A 22,629-nucleotide genomic window follows, 5' to 3' on the forward strand; every position below is an offset into this window, starting at 1 on the left:
ACCGGACTCCCTGGCCCTATGGGACCAGCGGAACTATTAAACCTACAATGGGTGTTGACCTATGGAGCCTCTTGATGGTAGTGGATATTCTCGTCCTTTCCCCACATTCTTGATGCGGTTCTCGGACTCGTCAAAGGAAAGGGGGGGGGGCATGTTCCGGTCCAGGCCTATGGTCAAGACCTGAAGGATACCTCTCCATCATTCAGGCAGGCTTAAGGGCCTTAGTCTGGCCCCTCTTCAGATCCTACCGCTCCTGCCAAGTCGCCCCGTTGCGTGTCGACTTCATGCTAACCAGCAGGGGACGCATTTTCACACCTTCACATCTTGCAGTAGAGATATCGGGATGATTGAGATTCTCTCAATTCCACCATCGGCTCTCTCATTCCAGGCAGGGGAATGTTTCTCTCAGACTATCCGAGCAGAGCCTCATAGAGAGAGTGTACCTAGGGGTCTTTGACCTTGGGTAACCAGCAAGTGCTGGTCTGGGGGACCTGATCGCGACAGCTTGGAACCTCAAGCTTCCGCTAGTTTTCCCCCCAGTCTCAGACCCCGAGACTCTGGCAAGATGCATTCCGGTGATGGTGGGACAACTTCGACGCCTGCGTCTTCCCTCCTTTTTGTCTGCGGACAATGGGTCTCAACAAAACCAGGTTGTCTGTCAACCTTTCAATGGGAGAGCTCCACTGGGACTATGTGCAGAACGGTTTCTGGACCCTCTGCTTCCCCTGACGGAACTCCCGGGAGAGCTTCTCCCACGGCGCAGACTACTCAAGCAACCACACTGCGACATCTCTCCCGAACCGGGGCGTCGCTTCGGCTTCATGCCTGGAGACACTACGCTTCCTCCTCTAGAAGAGACAACCCGCTACAGTCGCGGTACGGAGGTCGCGTCATCTGCGATAGTCATCCACAGGGGTCTCCCAGGCAAAGTGAAGAGTCTAAGGTGGTTGGTGCCGTGGGAGATATACCTCTTCCCGTGAGGCCTCTTCTCCAGCAATAACGGTCTTATTGCCTTTCGGCGGGAGGAAACTCCTTTCCGCTCTTGGCAATGAAGCCTGTCGCTCAGCCTTTCCCTGACCTTCAGGCTTAAAGGAATAACTTTTTCCTGCCCGCTGGATCTATCCTCGCTCATGCGAAGCTACGATCGTCCCTGCCCTAGTCGGAGGAAGACCTCCAACTTGGAGCATGGCTCGGACTTTTAGTCCTTTAAGAGATCTTCTCAAGACCCTTTTACGACAGGCCTCGGATTGTATTCCGCCCTGGGTCTTCTGCTCACTCTGGCCACGGCCAGTGTGTAAGCAATCTTCTTGGTCTCTTACTACTCCCCCCCTTTCTAAGGAAGAGGGGAAGGCAACATTCAGGCTCGCTCCTGAGTTGTTGGCTAGACTCAGAATCTGTGGGTCCCGACCCTTCGGTCCGATTCATTCAAGATTTTGAGTCTCCATTCTGTGTCTGATGTCCCAAGACCTTCTCTTTCTTGCCAGTACAGGAATCGAGAGGTTAGCGCTGGGAACAGCTGCAGTTTGGCCTCAGTTGCAGCCGATTTGGGAACACAAGGAGGACATGGGGGGAGAGTCACCAGTATACCTCTTCAGCCCGGACTCAAGGACATTCATCTCGACCTGTCTTCAGACCCTCCCCCGTCACGTCGCCCTACAGCACGATGTTGGATACATCGCAACGTCCCTCGCCTTCGAGTAATACTACTCTGTGACGCAGGTGCTACAAGCTGGAGTCTGGAAGCGTCTGATGACCTTCGCAGCCCGCTTCCTGCAGGGCGTGACCCACAGGAGTCTCGATACGTTTTCTATCGCTCTGTGGTGGCTACACAACAGCTGGTCTAACCTCAGGCTCCTTTTTGGACAGGTAGCAGAAGGTTGAGGGCATTGTTATCAGGTTTTAGTCTGCATGAACGAAAGAAGTATGTCTGGCCCTTACTTCTTTCTTCATCATCCCCTCTACGGGGAAGCAGCATCCTGGTCTCTGCATAGCTGACCTCGAACCTCTGCAGGTAAACCATGCTTCCTTGTGTTCCGAGTATTGAGTCAATACTGTCGCGTCCCCCATACCCTGACGAGGTGGTATTGGGAACGTCTTAACCCAGAGTTCCTTCTGGAACTCCAGGTCAACTGCCTAAGACGGGTCACACTTCTTCCTTCACACACAAGCTTACATAGGCCACATGGTTCCTTGCGGTGCAAGGAACTTGTGAGGTGCAGGGACTCCTTTTCTCGAGTGCGACTCACTCGGATTCTGAGTCCCCGGGTAAAGCCAAAGCCAGTATGGCTGGGGACTTTCCACCCTTCCTAAGGGATAAGTCACCCTTTGTAAATAGCGTGGTTTGTATTTCGGTTACGGAACAAATGACAAATTCGAAGATAATTTGTATTTTTCCTAACCATACAAACCTTAGCTATTTACACATATTTGCCCGCCAGCCCTGTCCCCCAAGACAAGTCCTACCTCTAAGTGAAAGTGAGTATTCACCTGTGTGTGAGGGGGAGGAGGGGTAGCTAGCTACCACTCCCCTACCCCCCCGCTAACTAGCGCGGGGGTAATACACCCTCGTTAAATTCTAATGGCTCGCCATTTCAGCTACGCTAAAAGTAATAACCCTTTGTAAATAGCTAAGGTTTGTATGGTTAGGAAAAATACAAATTATCTTCGAATTTGTCATGTTCAAGAGATGCAACTTTTGAGTAAGGGTAAATTTAGCTTTGAATTTGAGACTTGTCCACAGTCATACCTGTGTATCCCCATTAGGGAGGCAGTTCCTTTAGTTCACCTCTTATGGTGCAGAGTAGACATAAAGGCCTTTGCAGCATTTCTATGGCCCCTGGCTACACTTGCTTTTTACCCTTCTGCTTCCTTTCTTCCATTTTGCTATCCAGTCTCTTCTCTCACCTTTACCTCATGATGTAATTTTAGGTTGTTCCTACGTTGATACAAACCCTCGTCATTTTTAAGTATTTACTCCCAAATAGTTTGCTACAACCAGAAAGAAAGATTGTTCCAACACAGGGACTTACTTCGAACTACTTTCTTAGGAGTTACCTGGAACCTCCTCTCAACCGACCAGAGTTTTGTGTAGTTTACCCTACTTCCGTTTTCTGTAATGGTAGGCCTAGGCAGAAGGATACGTGCCCTGAGGGCAGTCTCGAGGCAGGCCTCATGTTAGCTTGGGTCTTGATGCTTCAACCAGAAAGAAAGAATTCTTGGGATGCTGGTAACATGTGGGGTTATGAGTTCTTCACCCACGTTGCGAGTAACAACTGCAACCTCAGTGAGGCTGGTCACTCTTCTCTTGGTTGTGATATGGAATGGACATACGCTACTATCGCTATCCACACTGTGTTTTGTATAACCTTTGTGGCTTTCCTTTTCCTTGTGTGCTTGTTTACTTGTGATTATGAGTGGTAGTATGTGCACTTGCCTCAGCCATCAAGGGTACCCATGTTGTACCTTTATGAGCTGGGTCAAGGTAGATCTTCACCCATTGCATCCAAGTTGCCATGGTGAGAGGTGCTCGTGCTCGTATTCTTGAACTTTGGATTTATTGCAAGGATTGGTCCCCCTCTTAGTGGGATAAGTATGGTGCTCGTAAGAAGAAGGCTAAGAGAGATAGTTCTCCTTCTGCTTCTTTCTCTTGAGAGCAACAAGTGGAAACCCTCATGACACACGATATCTTCCGCTCGTATTCTTCTTTATCAGATTTGGCTGCGCAATAAAGGCTTAAGCAACCATTTTACTTTTAAACACGTCCAGAAATCCAAAGTGATTAAGATTTCTGCATGTGTTTCTGGGAAATGAGCCATCATATCTGTACACGTCCGCTCTTCCGCACCACCTGAATGCGTTGTCATATCTGTGCGCGTCCGCTCTTCCACACCACCTGACTGTGCCCCCGCTTATTCACACTTGGTTGGCAGACAGGTGGCTATTGTTTCAAGGTCTTTGGCAAGTACAGAACCTAATAACGATGATAAATCTGCTCAGTGGAATCAACTTGAAGTGACAGCTTATTCTTAGGCCAGTGACAGCAGCCCAAAAATAGAACATTTCTCATTTTCAGAGTTTTGATACTTTTCTTCCCACAGATTTAGTTCTGGTATTGTAAACCATCGGTTTTTTAGGTGCATTTTGACAAAGAGAATGTAACTAGTAAGAGATCGTGGCTCTCCACATTTCATTTAAGATTATTCAGCACATTGTTCTCACTCGAGGAAAGAACGCAAAAATTTCCTGAGCAGAGCAAAGAATTTTAGGATTATTGTTAAACAGAAGCTTAGACGGTAGTTCCTTGACAAGAACCCAGACCATCTACTTCAACTCCAGTTGTTATAGATGTGTCCCCTGAACTGACCTGAGAGGTTATCACGGATAACATCAGTGTATCCCCAGACGGGGGTTAGAGTCCTGATCAAACTCTTTAGTTCTTTTAGTGTCTGCAACCTTACCATCCTTGTGAGCTAAGGATAGGGGGATCTGAGGGAGCCTATAGGTCTACCTGCTAAGTCGTCAGCAGCTATTACCAGGTCCTCCCTGGTCCTAGCTTAGGTGGAAAGGAGGTTTAGGTGTTGATCATATATGGTCAGTCTCTAGGACATTGTCCTGCTTGCTTGTGCAATGTCACTGTCCCTTGTCTCTGTCATTAATGAGTGGCCTTTAAAATCTTTAAAAATCCCAGCTTCCAGGCAAGAGAGAGACGATCTGTTGAACAGCCGAAAATTCCTTGCAGTCTAGTAGGTCCTCTAAACTTCCTCCTTCTCTGTCAAGACAAAATTATATTTAGATTTAGGGGCTCATCTTAGTCCTCTGCTAATAGACCCAGATGGGGCTACTCTTACTCCAAGAGTTCTGAGAGATAAACTCAAACCTCCCCCTCCATTTTTCTTCCATCAGAAATGCTGAAAATGGAGGTGGCTGCTATATTTTTTTCAGGCCTGCTCCTGGCTAGACCTTTGGTCAGGAGCAGTTTCATTTTTTGTCATTTCAGAGAACATGCAAAGTCCTGATGTTAAGAAGTTTGAGGAATTGGTGCAGTCCAGAGCCAAGGGTGGAATTTTTTACTTCACCAAACTATCTCAATTTGGAGGAAGTGTGTTCTCAAAAGGAATGATGCAGTTCTGGCTAAATTCACTAAGAAGCTGACTCCAAGGTACATCCTTTTCCTCAAAATCTTATATTATTCACCACCTGACACTTTAACTTCCTGCTAAAGTTTGTGCAGCAGGGGAGAAGTGCGAGAAAGCCAGCCATACATCCTATTTTTTTCGGAAAGCTATAGCTTCTAGATTTACGACTCCTCAGGCTCCATAGAAATACTCTCTTTTCAAACAGTTGCAACAACTTTGCCTGTAACCAGAACCCTCTAGCTCTTAGACCATCAGGAAGGAGGATGAGAACCCCTTTGTTTGCTACAAGGGACAATTCTCTAGCTGCAAAACAGAGGCAGTTGTGGCTCCCGTTTGGGAGGTCAAATTCCCAGTCACCACTTGTTGAAGGGTGCCTTCAAATTCATTGGACAAGGTGGCAGTTGTCCAGGGATTGGCCTGATCCCTGGACAGTAGTTGTTCTCCATTCAGGGTATTGGGCCCTGTTCACGGACTGTCACTCTCCCTGACTGTGAGGCCGACGATCCCCTTCTTTTATTTGAGGGGATCCTACTTTTATAGAAAAAAGGGTCTTGAGATGCTTGCCAACATCATCATAGAGAAGGATTAGACAAGTCTCCAGGTTTTTTTTTTCAGCAACCTCCTCTTGTTATAGAAGCTGACAGGGGGCTGGAGAACTGTCATAGACCTTTCCTACTTGAACCAGCTTGTGCTCCAAATCAGGTTCAAAATGTAGACTCTGAGTACAGTTCTTCAGGTCATCAGGAAGAATAACTTTATGTTGACCATAGACCTGAAAGATGCCTACTTTAAGGTTCCCATTGATCACAGGTCTAGAAAACACACGAGATTCCTTTTCAGAGACAAGATCTAACACTTTAAAGTGCTGTGCTTTGAACTGTCCACAGCACCTTGAGTCTTTACTTGTGTGTCTTCCCTGGGCTTACACCATGGGGATCAGACTCCTAGGTATCAGGATGACTGGCTTCTCCTAGTAGAGTCAGTCAAAGCTTGGGGATCCAGTTGAATCTAGAGAAGTCTAACCTTGATCCTCAGTGTCGTCTTTGTTACCTCGGCATGTTTAAATTCTGGTCAAGCCAGAGAGTATCCATTGTTGGACTGAGTACTAAGACTCAAACAAGTGGCAGCTCCCTTTCTCGAAAGGGAAGCTTTCCTAGCTCACCCATGGCAGACACTCAATTCATTTCCCCTCCCCCAGAGAAGTTACTTCCTTCGGGAGGATGCACCTTCGCTCATTGCAGTAATCACAAGTCTTAGACTTGTGCAGCTCTGAGAAAGTTTCCTTGAGAAGTGAAACAGCTCTGGGGAAGTTTCCTTGAGAAGTGAAAACAGTTCTCCAGTGGTAGTTGAAAGAGAACTTGTTAGCTGGAACCCTCCTTCAAGTTCTTCCTTATGAGTTTCTTTTCTTCACAGATTGCCAAAGCTGGGGAGCTCACAGGAAGAGCAAATTTCAGGCATATGGTCACAAGAAGACACGACCTTCCATATCAAGTACATAGAGATGAAAGCAGCATAGCATACCTGACGTTACTCCACTTTTCAGAGACGTTGAAAGTCCACTCATTTGTGTTGATTGGCAACATTTTGATTGTAATGACCTACGTGAACAAACAAGGAGGCTTTGGCAACTGCCAGTGGGGATCCATCACTGGGCACAAATAAACTCTGTTCTCTTTTCTGTCCGTTCATTCTGGGAAAGAGGAATGTGATAGCAGACAATCTGAGCCGGCTGCGGAGGACATTTGGTTCAGAGTGGACTTTGCTCCCTGAAGTGGTGAAGAGTCTTTTGATTTTGTGGGGTTCCCTGACATTGGACTTTTTTGCAACCCATCGAAACAACAAACTCTTGGTGCATTGGTCTCCAGTCCCAGATCCAGCCACAAAAATGGAGGACGCATTTCATCACCTGTTGGACGGGCTGGACTTTTATGCCTTTCCCCCATCAGGCACTGAACAAAGTAAGGGAGACAAAAAATGTGAGAGCAACGCTGGCAGCGCCAAGTTAGTCCCATGTGGAGTGGTACCCAGATCCTCTTGATCTTCTTGTGGAAGTTCCAAGAGAACTTTCAATGTCCAAAACTATTACAACAGCCTCACATGAAAAAGTTTCATAATGCAGTCCACTGCCTGTCTCTTCACAGATGGAGATTATCCAGCACCTCCAAAAGAGAGGCTTTTCGAGACCAACTTTTGTGATACTTCCGAAAGTCCTTCACAGCAGTCTGTCGAGCAAAGTGGTCACTTTTGTACAATTGGTTTTGTAGGAGTATTGCTCCACCCAGGCCACTTCCATAATTTTAGGTACTGTATTCTTGTGTTCCTACGAAATGAGAAGTCCCTTTCAGGCACAGTGGTGAAAGGCTATTACTCAGCCTTTAGCCAGGTTTTCAGATTAAAGAGAATCCGACTTTCATCCTTGTGGGAACTGTCAGGTGTGATTAAAAGCTTGGAACAGACCTTACCCTCCTCGGGAACTAAAACACTCATTTTGGAATGTGATTAAGGTTCTAAGGTCCCTCAAGATTGCACCTTACTATGTCTTAATCAGGGTTTTGATAGAGGTCTTAACTTGAAGATAGTATTTCTTCAAGCTGTAGACTCTTCGAAAAGAGTGGGTGAACTTCACGGTTTATTTTATCTGATATCACACTCAGGGGATGGAAGAACCTGTCCTTTACTTATGTTTCCGATTTTGTGACAATGACCCAGAATCCTTCAATTTTAGACAACAGATTTTACTCCTTTTCCATCTCGGCTATCAAAGAGGTAACTGATGATCCATTCAGTCATACTGCCTTGTGAGGGCAGTCTTGATGTTATCTTAAGAAAACTGCTCCATTTTGTTCTAAAATACCTACAGGTAATCGTTGACTTATGACCGTGATGGGGACTGAGAGACAGGTCATAAATCAAATTTAAAAGGGGATTTTTTCTTAGATGGTGCTGTGCCATGATACTGTAATCATCTTAGCCATATTTTATCCATATCATTATTTGATATTTTTTTCCTTCCACAGGATATCATATGCTTTGCATTTTTGTATTTTTAAATTTCTTGAGCATTTTAACATTCAACAGTTAATGACTTTTTTTGTTTACCTTTGTTTGTGATCAGCTGATCTCCAGGTCTCGCTACCATATCAAGAATATGCTCACATATGAATAACACAGCACCAATATGTTATAGGATGTAGTCTCTCTCGAAAATACTTGTAGATTATTTCTAAGGAAAGACTTGTCCTATTAGCGTATTATTTCCAAGAAATGTGTGATGTCATCACAGTGGAGAAAGTGGTCATAGAAGCTAACAATCGTAAGTTGCATAGGTCATGAGTCAATGACTACCTGTAATTTGTTCTTCAATGACCACCTGTAATTTGTTCTTGAGTATGGGTCGCAACAAGAAGAGGGTGACTAAGAACACTATCTCTTTTTGGTTGAGGGAAGCTATCCTTATAGGGTATAAATCTAATGGAGGAGCACACTCTGGGACTCCCTCCTAGAGCTTATGATATATGTGGTGTTTCTGCAACCCTACCATTCCACAAGAACTACTTAATAGCCCAAGTTCTTAGTGGCGGACTCTAATAAAGACGGACTACCTTTACGGCTCACTATCTTGAGAACTGTACTCGTAGATCACTTGATGCCTTCTCTTTAGGTCCAATAGTGGTTGCCCAACAGGTAGTTTAGGATATGTCCTCAAAGGAGAACAAACTTTTTTGTCATGTCATTGGTTATTCTCAGAATAAGTGGATTTGTGAATGGAATGAATTGAGTTCCTTCCCCCTTATCTCTGCCATGGTATACAGTACCTTGACCAGGAGTACTTGCTTTGGAAGGGACCCTTAAACATGTTAGAATTTCCTTGTGACATTTAGTTTTAAAAGATTAAGTTGTAATACAATTCCCTTTTTCTAAACAAATCTAAACTTTCTCAAGTCAATGACTTTAATTTTTACCTTGAGGCAGATATCTAGATCCTGCCTCTCATACGAGCTGATCTAGATATTATTATGTAGCTGGGTTAGGGCTAACACAGGTGCCCACTGGACTCTGGAGACTTCCTCCCACCTAAGGAAGACTCCCCTTATAAATAACTAGGGTCTATCTGCGTAGATATAAACGACAAAGTTTTAAAACAATTTGTATTTTTCCACCTATACAAAACAGTGTCATTTATTTTGAATGTCCCACCTCATCCATCCCCTCACGTCTTGCCCATGACAAGAGTTATCAGCTTCGCAGAGGCTGCAGCGCTTTGCTTTACCGCAGTGTTGGTGAACAGCTGATAACCACACAATATTACCAGCATCCCAAGAATTCTGTTCTTTCTGGTCACAGCTAAATGGTGTAAGAGTAAACCCATATATGAATGACTCAGGTTTGTATAGCTAGGAAAAATACAAATTGTTTAGAAGATTTTTTAGCGTTTTACCCTAGAGCACTTGTGCACTGAATAGCTTCAGAGGCCTAACTTCTCGGCTTATAGCCCAAATCCGTAAAGCTATGCCAGTGTATGTAGGGGACGTTTTTCATGAAATGTTGTGAGAGGCAACTAACTCGGTTAGTAGGGAAGTAATTGTGAATGATTACTTGCCTTAGGTTTTATCTTCATAATTATTGTTGTATAGGAAGCATTATATGTGGTCATAGTTTTTTAAGTCTTTTTATTGACATTTAACCATAAATAAAAACCTACAACTGTTGCTAGGAGTGTGTTGCAATTATTGATGTGCCAGAATGAGGCTGAAAAATTAGTGGGTGCAGAGAATGGTTTACTTGTAGCTTTTTGCCAAATGTAAGAAATATTCATCAATTTGGTCTTTTTACTGATACTTTACGTACTCTTCTTTTTTTTTCTGTAGAACCGTATGGAGGAATCCAAGGCCCTGTTCAAGACTATCATCACGTACCCATGGTTTCAACACAGCAGTGTCATTCTTTTCTTGAACAAGAAGGATTTATTGGAGGAGAAGATTATGTATTCACATCTTGTGGATTATTTTCCAGAATATGATGGTAAGTTTTCCTCATGTTGAAAGAGTAATTTTTGTATTGATTTCAACATCTATCACTGACAGAATGTGTTGATGAAGGTAGCCTTGTTATAGGAAGCATGGAACTGGTAGCCTATAGGTTAAATATGATGAAATTTATTTTGTGAAAGGAGACTATATAATGAATATTTTTCCATTTATTGAAGTGGTCGTTCACATGAATTCATCAACACGCTAACGGGTACACAGACATTCAGTTTGAAGACCAGTCATGTGAGGGTGACCTTTTTTATTGTTATGGCCATAGTCTTACTTAGGTAGGAAATTCCCAAAGCAATATTCAGCAATGAAAAAAAAAAAATTAGCATATGCCACCAGTGATTAGTATAAAAAGTTGATGAATTTATAGTTCTCAGAATCCAATTGCAGTGGAGTTTAAAAGTAGGGATGAGTCCATATCTTTAGGAGCCATTCTTTTAGATGATTAAAGATAGTCTTTGTGTATGTGGTACGACACTGGTTTTGGTAATTGGAGTTCAATTTATTCAAATTTGCACGTTGAATAGTCCACTTTCACTTTGGTATCGCATTAGGGAAATCCTAATTCCTACCTGATTTGCCAGTAGAATCAAATGGTTCTTACCTTTGATGGATGGTGCAGTCTTTCAAGTACTTGAATTGATTTTAGTGTGTAATTTGAGATAACTGATAATTGAGTATTGAAACTAATAAACGATTCACCTACTGTATGGGATTATCAAGTAAGAAATTACTGTACACATCTGTCTGGGTTGAAATGTAAGATTATCACATTTTATTTTTTCGAATTATTATTACAAGTATTAGTTAAGCTTCAATCCTAGTTGGAAAAGGAAGATGCTATAAGCCCAGCGGCTCCAACAAGGAAAAATAGCCCAGTGAGGAAAGGAATCAAGGAAATAAATAAACAGTATGAGAAGTAAGGAACAAATAAATTAGAATATTTTAAAAACAGTATCAAAATCAAAACATATTTCATATATAAGCTATAAAAAGACTTATGTCAGCCTGTTCAACGTTAAAACATTTGCTGCAAATTTGAACTTTTGAAGTTCTACCGGTTCATCTACCCGATTAGGAAGATCATTCCACAACTTGGTCACAGCTGGAATAAAACTTCTAGATTCGTGTAGTATTGAGCCTTATGATGGAGAAGGCCTGACTATTAGAATTAGCAAATTCAAGACAAGTATGGTCGAGGTTAGTCAGCTTGAAATGAGAGCAAGATATGTTGTTTGTGAGCTGATTTTAGGGTGTTCCAACTTGTGAAATCAAGGAGGGAAGCATTCTGTGGTTCTCAAATTTGATTGGGATATTGTGAAGGTCAAAGTCCAATTACTGAGTCGTAGATTTTGCCCAAGATTTGGTGTGCAATAATAAATTTAGAAGACTTGCAATATATATGTAATATATATTGGGATAATAGGTTTTTTTTGTGGCTATGGCATCACATTGATAAGGGAGTTTGGTTTTATTTAAGGTAGCATAAATGGATTAAGAATATTCATCAAGTAAATTTCAGTTAGTATTTTTTAATACTTATTTGAGACACGTTAAAAGACAGTGCTTGAAATCATTAGATTATCTGTTAAGTTACAGATACAATACCAAAGAAGATATTATTTTATGTACTGAGTGATTATTATTTAAAAATTATCTAATTTTCATTTATTACAAAATATGCAATTTGATCTTTTTTTTTCAAGATAAAATAAGTATTTTTTTTTTTTGTAAATCAGGAGAGGCACACGAAGAGAGAAAAACGTTACCATGAATAAATAAAATGTTGAACATGTGTTGAAATAAAAACTATAAATCTCCCGACAACAGATTTTGTGAGAAAAAGGAAGCTTCAATAAGATAAGATATGTCTTCAGTGTATTCGCCTGTTGTTCATATTGCTGCTTCTCTAAAAGCGTGTTTATTGGTGTTTACCTCTAGAATTAAAAAAAAATATTTCCATTTTCTTTCCTTAAATAGATACATACTTCTAGATAAGTAATGAGACACACTAGCTATTAATGACAAGGAACAAAGTGTCGGCACCTCTTTTAATTAAAAGTCAAACTATTCTCTATCATCTTGACATCAAAATTCATTTGGGAGGAGGGTGGGAATGTATGTGAACATTGGTTGAGTATAGATATGAAAAAAAAATATTAAAATTCCAATCAATTTTAAACCTTTCTTGGTTTTCATATAGAAGAATTATAGAATTAGAATTCTAAACTCAACTGGTTCAGGTTAATGGCAACAAACCATTCTTGAAATATGTGACTTCAGATTGTTTTTCTAAAGATGTTTCAAATATTTAAAAAATAAGAAACTTAAAACAGTCAAGACCAAATTGCCACCACCCACTATAGGACCTAGAATCTAGCAATCTCAATAAGATAACTAGCATTCTTCAAGATAACGTTCAGCATATGCCATCATGGTACACCACTGAGGTGCTGCTGAACTCTTTCCAAAGGAAAATGTATGCAAAAATTAAGAGATGTAGGTATATTCCTAATGTTCTGAACCTTAAACTTCAGAGCTTTTATAAGATTTAGATCCAATTCTTTGTGAATTTATGTAATGTAACTTTTAACTAAAAATGACAACACTTTTGGTCAGAGGATGATTGGGAATTCTTATCTCAGCTTGAAAATTAGGGACACTACCTATAATGTCCATAGTTTATAAACTGATCAGCTCTTACTGGACAAGGAAATTATTTTCTGATGAAATGCTTACAACCATTTCCAAAAATGGTAAGTGAAAAAATGCAGCAAACTCCTAGTCTTTACATAATTTTTGCTCTGGAGCAAGGAAAAAAAGACAAAATCATCTAATCCCCTAAATCTTACAGTAAAAGGTAGTAGTTGCAGCCAAATGCTAATAGGTAAGTGTTTTAGCTGTGAAATCTTTCAAGTGAAAGATTTCCAACAGTTCAAAAATCAAACCTTTTAAATACTGTAAAACCACAATCAAATGCCCCAAAATAGACCTAATTACTGGAGTTGGTTGATTGATTTGAGGTTTTCTGGCATCCTGACATCTATAATTACTGCGAGTACTTTTAATACTAAAATCCCAAGTAAAATTCCTGAGATGGATCTAATCCAAGGTGCTTGAGTATAGAATTCAGCATTGATAGAAATTTTACTCATTAAAAGTCATCATAACATTTTTAAACTATTATCCAGCTTCTTCGATACATTCTTAGATTGGCACCATTAGAAATAAACATACAAGTGTCTTTAATAAAAAATGATGGTATACAGTCTTTTAGAACCTATACAACAAAATCTAGAGGGCTGTTAAAACCTAGATTCTGTGAATCATATTGATAATCTCCAAGTGGTTAGATGAAGCATGGATGGATTTGGATGAATCACCTTTGAAATTTGTTGTCTTTAAGCAGAGTTGTTTATAAAACCTTCTTGGGCAGTCTGACAAAAGAGACCACAGATCTGCAGACTATTTTCCTTGTTGTTAGAATGGGCCTATCGGTCATTTTGCTATTTGAAGATAGCTTGAGCTTGTTTCACACCACCTAAATCATGGCAAAGGATGGAAATTGGAATGATCTTGATTTGTCCAAGATGTAACAGGGTGTCTATCTTCTACGCTAAGGGATCCAGTACTGTAGAACAAAAATGGCTTTTATCTTCTTCAGTGATTTTGCAAATATGAATATGTTCGGGTGACCTCGCCATTTCCAAATTTCTAAACATGCTGATGGATGTATCAACCATTTGTTTGGAAGAACTTACTCTCTCTGCTTAGCTGAATGCTTCATTTATGCTAAGAAGTTTAATCTGATCATAAAAGATACTTCCCAAAGAGACTGTGAGGCCCTGCTCACTCTTCACAAAATTTATTAAGTAAGAATTATACCCAGCATGAGAAAGAGAATGCTGATTCAGATCGCCCAAAAACAATGCCTATTCACAACATTGCAGTGATTCATAATAAATCTGGAGCAACAAACTGGCTTGAATTTGGTATCCAACTGAGCAAGTACGTTATCAGTTACATTTACATCAGGTGCCAAAATTGGGGAAAAAATGAAGGGAAGGTTGTGCTTCAAAGACTGTCCCACCATTTTGAGGCACTAATCTGTTCACACACAAATGCTGATGTAACCTCAGAAGCCCTTCTAGACTTCTTAGAAAAAGCCAGACAATACAAAATCAAATTTGACATAGTTAATGGCACCTCTCATTGAGTACAGGAAGGGTGACCTTGTACTCCCTGGTTCCAGATGTGGTCTAGTGATGTCATGTCTCAAAACAAAGCCACAGTCAGCCCTACCACTGGTGGTTTCTGGTCTAATTTCATATTAAGGGATAATTTCTAAAACCAGTTATCTAGACCTAACTTCATTTGGGTAACTGGTAAGTTACTTAAAGTAATCAATAAATAGATTAACTATTATCTGTAAATACTTTATAAATCATTATTATTACTACTACTAGCTAAGCTAAAACCCTAGTTGGAAAAGGAGGATGCTATAAGCCGAAGGGCTCCAACAGGGAAACATAGCCTAGTAGGGAAAGTAAATAGATAAATTACAAGAGAAGTAATGAACAATTGAAATAAAACACTTTTAAGAACAGTAGCAGCATTAAAATAGATCTTTTTTGTACATGCTATAAAAAGATATGTCTTATAATACTATGTACATTGTGTGAAAAGTGTGATAAGAATTCATTAAGGTATTTGTTAAAATGTGTAATTTTCTTGTTTACGGGTTCAAGAGCAGGAAAAAGATCATAATCTAGGGCTAAATTGGGAATGACCCATCTTGTGGGAATACCAATTTGGTCTTCAGTCTGACAATCTAGTCAAAAATAGCGATTACATACATACATAAACCAAGGAACTTCCCCCAATTTTGCGGGGTAGCCAACATCAAACAAATGAATAAAAAAAGGGGACCTTTGGAAATGCAAAGGTTTAACTGTAGAAGGACCTGAAGTAATTACAGAATTTGAGACTGCAAGACGATCTTGATTCTTTGAGGTACAGTGAATATTCAGAACTCTCAGGGGATAGAAGACTGTTACCACTATATCTGCCGTGAACATGTAGAACCCTTACTAAATGGAAAACTATTACCACTGCACCCAACTTACAAAGTCGGCGTAGTGTTAGTAACCGAGGAGGTAGGATCAGAATTACTGTTTACAAGCGGAGATTCACTGCCTTCTGAGATTAAACAATGGAAGATAAAGAAGTTAGGAGCTTTGAAGCCCATCACTATCAAAACTTTGTTGGTCAAGTGTGTATTAACGAAGGCTGCTAGTGATTCATATTCCTCATCATTTTTGCCATAAACAACTAACTTAGTCTTCTGTATTTCCCCCTTAACTAAAAGCAAACTTTAATTAGCAAATACTTAAACATATTTCCCCATGGGGGAATCACACTCCTCACAACAGTAATTTAAATCACAAAACTATCCCTGTGCAGTAATTACTCACGAATCGATTGGGAGACAAATTAAAACAGTTAAACCTTTCACAATCAGGAAGAGATGTACGGTGAGGTTGAACCGAGGGCGACAGATAAGTAACAAGGAGGACCTGGCACTTTGCTTCTTGCCTTTAACTACTTGTGTTCCATTACTTTACTAGAGGCATGTGTAAGAAAATATATATTGTAATTTTATGGGTAAATGTTGATAAACCAATCTTTGGAGAAGTAGCAATGTGAATATCAGGAGAGGTTCATAGAAATAATTAAACATTTGAAAAGAGATAAGTTAGTCTAGGTCTCTAGGACATGTTTTTTTTTCAGCGCTGGAAAAGAGAGGTACTACGGTACTTCTGTGTTCAATAAGATGTCATTACATAATTTTGTTTTATATTTTTAAAGGATTAACTAGTCAGTTTTCTTGACGTAATGAGATTCGGTATAGCTTTGCCAAATTAGCCAATTATTTGAGATGCCCATACTGTCATTTAAGCCTTTGAATTTTCTGAGGTATATTTTGTGACAGAAAATTTGTATAAATTATGCCATTTTTTATTATTTATTCAGACTTTACTAATCCTATCTGTTGCAACCTTCAGGGCCCAAGCAGGATCACGTAGGTGCACGTGAATTTATTTTGAAAGTATATCTTGCGCAGAATCCTGACCCAGACCGAATGTGTTACTCTCACTTTACTTGTGCCACAGGTTGGTTATGGTCTTCATATCGTTCTGAGAATGAGTTGAATTGTATTGGCTTTGATTTAGAGCGTCCCTAACGCCGGTTGAGAGTAGAAACTTCGTCGAGGCGGAGGTGATTCTCCCCCCCAAGTACCTGTTCTTTTAGTCGATTTCCTCAAATCTGTAGATATTTGGAATTAGCGCAGTATTCTTGTTAGATCTATCATTAGGATAACTTCTTAGGCTTTTGGGATATGAATTAGAGTAGGGAGCGTTTTTGTTTGTGCTTAGTTTGAGTAATAATCTTGAATCTTTTATAATTTCAGCCATAGCTTTTGTTTTCGAACAGTATACTGCTTGTTGTCATGGTTTGAATATAAATTGTGAGAGCTGTGTTGTGATTACTCATTTATGCTTTTCATTTGAAAAGATGTAAAAGGCTTTACCAATGTTTCATTTATGAGTTTTCCTTTTTTAGCTAATGTGGGAAAATTATAGGTAATGTTCTATGAAGTGTTTATCTGTACTACTACATTCATTCTAAAAGAAAATGTGAACAGCATCATCCTTTCAAAAACAAATAATTTTCTATTGTTTACAACAAAGTTTGTTACTTTGCAAAGGGGTAAATTCTACTATGCATAATGTCCTGTGAAGTTGAAGTAACTTTGACTGAGATGCAGAGTGAATGTGATTTTTTTATTGAATTAGTTTCTAAATTAAAACCCAAAACTATACATTAAGCCATTTCCTGGCCGTGAAATTATCGCAGACACTTGGGTCCCTCTTAAAATTATGCAGTTATGAGTACTGCATGTCTGGGTAGGTCTTGGTCTCAAGTATGTAATGGAAATATATTTTATCTTTTCTGATCCAAGAACTGCAAGGAAGGAATGTGGTTGATAGGTGGAAATATGGCATTGGTAGTAGTGGCTTCTTTTATTTACAGTGCAGTACATACATGCCCAATAACCTGTGGTTTGGATACACTAGATGGAAGTTCGGAGACATTTGAATATCAAGAAACTCCTATTAGAATTGAAATTCTGCTGCCCCTTACATGGATTGGAGGCAGTCCTGGTTATCTGACGCATAAAACTGCTGTTGATGTTTTACTGAATACTATTGAGGAATGAAGGTTCAGAATTTCTTGATTTCTGTGGAAGCACTGATAGACCAATAGTTTTCTTCACTTGTGAATCTCTGCTGGTGACTGTCAGAAATGTTGAATTGTTGAAGTACTAGTCTTGCTCTGCTGGTAAGGAAGGACCATTGTGATCTTTGGTAGATCCTGCATCTTGCTGTTCTGACCATAGAGCATGTCTGGAAAGCATAGACATTCATGTGGTTCTAGGGATGTGTTAATATTCAAAGTTGCTGCTCTGAAAGAGGAGAGTATATCTTTATAATTGGGATAATGAATGAGAAGGAATAAATTCACTGGGGTTCTCCCACAAACGTAATGTCTACTCTCTAATATGGTTTGGGTAAGTTCTAAATGCTAAACAGCACCCAGCTGGCCTAGAATATTTTTTTTATTTATTATGAACATGCACCACTCCTACCTATTTGATCTTCCAATGGATAGGAACCTCTGCCTTCATTTGATGCATTCATGAGATGTCAAATCAACAGGATGCTTTTTAAAAAAAGGAAGGTTAACAGTTGGTATTAAAACATTTTCAGAGGCAGCCATGTGAAAATAAGCTGAGATATTATATAACAGAAAAGCCACTAAGTTTTAGAACCTAATTTAGAGTAGCATCTCTTACCTACGGAGGGCAAGATTAGGGTTCCTAGACACTGCTCCAGTTTGGAGTCTTTAAATCTTGTCATTTTGCATTCTTAAATGGGGTTGCTTTTGTTGCATTCAAGGCTCACCACAAACTACCAGTTATTTCCCCAAAGAAGTGTTCCATTGTGTCAACTTCTAAAGCTGTAAGTTTGCAATAGAGAAAGGTAAGAGCTTGATGCAACCTCATGGGTCCTAACCGGTGTAGCTGAAGGTGGTTGGACCAGTGGGGTGCAAATGTTCCTTGGCTTACTGTCTTCAGATTAAAGATATTTCAATGATCGCCTAAAATATCCTAGTCCAAAGTTCAATAGCAACAAATTCCTAACTTTCATTTTCTCTTGGTTTACCCTTCAAGTGCCATTAGAATTATTAAATGTCCAATTTTTCTACTCCTCTGGTACAATTGGATATATTTTATGTTCAATAATTACCATTTTTTCGTTCGGTTATTTACCTAAATGAAAATTTTATAAAATACATAATATGGAAAGGAAATTTATTCAGTAATACAATAACACATGTTGTAAAGTCCTATCTTGTGTAGTTCTTGTGCTGAGTTGAATAGAATGTCCAGGAAAAGGGCCTGGGTCTTGAGTACCAAATCATTTGCGGAGCATTGAGTTCTCAAATGGTTAATCAAAGACTTATGGCCACTGATAAGCTCGAGTCTGCAAAGAGTAATTGAATGCAATGAGTATATTGTGTTCTTGAGTAAGTGCTCCCCCGTACAAGTACTGACCAGACTGAACATTACTGAATTCACATCAACTTAGAAGTGACATTTCATTTGTTATTACTGTCAACCTGACCCAATAGGATGCCTTTATTCTCACCATGTTTCGAGATGGCTGCTTGTCATAATCGGAAATTTGTTTGTTAAATCCGAGTAGAATGTAATTAGCTAATGCCTACTCTTCACAAAACCTACTCATCAATATGCATGCCTTATTAGGTAATGTAATCCCAAACCATGAAAAACTGCGCTTGACATTTGCAATGAACAGAATGAAAGCCGAATACAAATTATTTGTTGACAAGTGAGCAGTTACCAAAGACAAAATATAAAAACTAATTTCCAAATCATATATGGACGGTAACTTCCTAAGTTGCTAATATCTCCAAGGAAATGAAAGGGCTTATAAACAACAGTAGTATGTCAGCAATTTCAGGGAAGTAACTAAAATGCTCTATTATAAAAAATCCAAATAAAACAAAAAACAAAAGAAGATGAGTAGTTTATAAAAATACAGATAACTTTGATGATCTTGTGTGTTTTTTCATTTAGATTCATTCATCTATTTATTTTCCTTGACAGTGACGAATAGCACAACTTTCGTACCTTTATTCATCGGTGAATTCAAGAGGCTAGTGAATTGTTCAAACATGAGATTGAAACCCTCCCCCTTTTTTTTATTCTTTTGAGGTCCTGGGGGTACGTTGATGTACAGTATACACAGTACCCCTGGGTGACTGATGTTTTCCTTTCAAGATGGATTGAAGTATCTATAATGACTATTATATGCTATCTGTTTGATGTATAACTTATGTAATTTGAGCTGTGAAATGTATGAATGGCAAGTTGTTTGGTGGAAAGGAACTTAATGTAAATAGCGCACACATTTTTTTTTTTTGTCTGAACTGGTGCTGCCTGGTCCAAGAGGTGGATGATGTGCATTTTGTTAGCTCTTAAGATGTCTTACAGGTTTTCAGATCAGTATTAAAGGAGTAATAACATTAAAGTTGTTGGAAGAAAATTCTAACAATATATTTTGTACAGTACTGTATTTAGCTTTGAATTCTCTGTAGAGTATTTGGCTTATGTCATTTGAAGATATGATTTAGTATGTAGGAGTTATTTCTATTCATAATTATGTGGGATTAGTGTATTCGGTCTTTATAGGCGGTAACAGACAGTACTGTATTTGGTACTGCACTTTGCTAGAGGTGTACAAAGTAGCCGTAAGATTTGATTCGATTTATCCTTAAGTTATGTAGTTTTGTTTATTATACAGTACGTAAAATTGTTCTGGTATTACTTGCTAACCTTTGAATTTTATTGCTAGCTTTCTTTTTATTTTAAAGTTTGAAGACGAGAGGCGGAATCTCCAGCTGGTTTTATATTTTCTTAGACACCTTTGTGTTTTTATGTGAACTTGAACTTGTTGTTGAATGACCCAAACTGTTTCAGGCCCACAGAAGGATGCTATTGCCGCGAGGGAGTTTATCCTACGGATGTTTGTAGAATTAAATCCTGATCCAGAGAAGATAATATATTCACATTTCACATGTGCGACAGGTAATGAATTGCAAGGAGTTAGTAACGCTGCCAGCATGTTCTCTGTCATGTCCTCTTCTCTCGCCTGTTGGGCATGTCCTTAAAGGGGTGGCGATGTGATGAGGTTACCTGGTATACAATTCTCCTTTTCGTCTTCTTGTGGGCTTCTTATAATATTCTTTCAGGCCTGATTTTTTTTTTTCTTTTACTGCTTAAACTTGAGAAATGGTAATGCATGGATTGATTAAATGTTCTCTGTTTCAAGTTTGTGATTATTTTTAAGACCTGTAAATGGGTATTTTTGAGTAGGAAACTTTTGTCACAGAAATGTGAACTTGGTTATTCAATGTATAGGGGGAAGTTTTGATGCAAAGTAACCTACTCTTTCATATAATTTTATGGTGAGGAATGTTCTCTTGAACACACTTTATTTATAGTGTACTGTATACTTTTCCTTTCTTAGACCTGAAGTAAAACAAATTCAGGTGAAATTTTAAAGCTAATAAGTAACAGACCCTATGTGGAAAAGTGTTTTTGTGTAAAAGAAAATGTGAAATTAGATAAATAGTAATGCATAAATAAAACAAGTAATATTATACAGTATAATACGCCATGGTTCACTTGCAAAAATTTTGACTACTGATGGTTGGAAGTGTAAAAGTTCTGTAAGACAATTTAATTTTGGGTACTTTTTAATGTAAGACAGTTGACTTGGTCTGAAAATAATCACAGGCATACAGTATTATTTTTTAATAACTTCCCATGTTTTTGATTAATACTAACATGTTTTTCTTTTGATTTCTTTGCATGCTGGCTGTCACTTCACTCTCTGCCTTCTGATTGCTTCTGCATGAATTTAAATTCTTTGTTGCCATAATGATTTCTTATATCTTGTAATCATAAATACTTGTGCTATTGCCTTACAAAAATGTTGTCATTGTTTCAACTGATGTTTTGATGTTAAATGTTTGGGTTTGCTCACTCAAAATGCTTGCTTTAAACTTGGGGTACTTGGCAACCCAAAGATACTGAGAACATCAAGCTTGTGTTCTGTGCCGTGAAAGATACCATCATGCAGAATGCTCTGAAGGAGTACAATCTTGCTTAAGAGAACTTTCTGTTGCATCTTCTGTCCTTCGTATACGAAAGGTTGGAATGGTCATTAATATAGTTTGTAGATTTAGTCAATAAGGATAACGTAAATTAGTTTGCAGACCTTTACCTTCTAATGTGTAGATTTGGTTATTAATGTGATGCTGTAAAATACAGTATTTTGATTTTAGCATCCTTAATTTTATTGGCTGTAGTATTAACATTCTAGCATCCCTAACTATAGATATGTTTACTCTTTGATAAGAGCTGAATAATTAAGAGATTATTGTATGAAACTTCAAATTGTAGCCTGTAAGGTTTGATCACTGCAAGTTAATTGTCTCCTAAATTTTTATTAAAATTCTGCAGTATTTTTCATTTTCAAAATTTTACTTGAATGTAAATGAGAGGGTTTGCCATTTTATTTAGAATGACGAGGAATCACGTTTGATATTTAGGCTTGTGCTAACAAGAATATCTAGTTTACCAAAAAGAGTGCATGTTTATGCTAAAGCTTTTCCAGTTTTACAGTAAATTTTGGTCAACTTTATATTCTATAGTGAAGTTGCAATACTGCAGGACATGAAAAATATTGATAAAATATGTGGTAGTTGTGTACTACATTCCCTTAACTTTTGTGTTAGTAAGTTAGTTGTAATGTACTTATTTAGTAATATATTCTTTCTCTTATACTTTTGAAAAATGTAATTGATCAAGTAGTTGATTTGTGGTTACTTTGGACCATTGGTATTACAGTAGAACACTGTATGTTGTCTAATAGTGACAATTATTATTTCATAAACCTGTTCTCATTTTGCACTTCCACTGAACTGTTATCATGATTAGGTTAGTTAAGGATTCTAGAATATTTTGATGATTCAAACTTTTTAGTCCTCCAATCATTTTAAAGTTGACATTTTCATTTTAAGGGGGCCGGCCGGCTAATGCCTTTTTTTAAGGACAGGACTTTGACATTCATACCACTTAAAAAAGGTTACTTAGGACATCTCCAAACAGCATAGGATTTTTGCCTCTGACCTTCGGTTTTGTGGCACCAGGGGGATTTATTCTGAAAATGAGTGTTTTTCAAATTATATCTCCTCCCTTGATACTTCATATTAAAACCTGGATTACTGCCCTATATAGA

General features: G+C 38.9%; 2 protein-coding genes across 7 annotated transcripts in view; one reads left to right on the forward strand and one right to left on the reverse strand.

Moving 5' to 3' along the window:
- LOC137656682 (zinc finger protein 91-like) overlaps window positions 1–22,629 on the reverse strand; it is a 430,152-nt gene that overhangs the window by 369,014 nt on the left and 38,509 nt on the right. The gene's annotated exons all lie outside the window — the stretch shown is intronic.
- LOC137656681 (guanine nucleotide-binding protein G(q) subunit alpha) overlaps window positions 1–22,629 on the forward strand; it is a 69,837-nt gene that overhangs the window by 42,632 nt on the left and 4,576 nt on the right. For 2 of the 6 annotated variants that reach the window (XM_068390869.1, XM_068390868.1), the window contains exons 6-8: window positions 10,004–10,157; window positions 16,240–16,347; window positions 20,304–20,411. In XM_068390869.1, coding sequence (XP_068246970.1) covers window positions 10,004–10,157; window positions 16,240–16,347; window positions 20,304–20,411 — 370 coding nt within the window. Of the gene's footprint in view, window positions 1–10,003; window positions 10,158–16,239; window positions 16,348–20,303; window positions 20,412–21,415; window positions 21,540–22,629 lie in introns of all 6 variants that reach the window. The other 4 variants (XM_068390873.1, XM_068390870.1, XM_068390874.1 and 1 more) reach the window with 2 other exon arrangements.

Source organism: Palaemon carinicauda, chromosome 17 (genome assembly GCF_036898095.1).
Source record: "Palaemon carinicauda isolate YSFRI2023 chromosome 17, ASM3689809v2, whole genome shotgun sequence".
In the NCBI taxonomy this organism is placed as follows: Eukaryota; Metazoa; Arthropoda; class Malacostraca; order Decapoda; family Palaemonidae; genus Palaemon; species Palaemon carinicauda.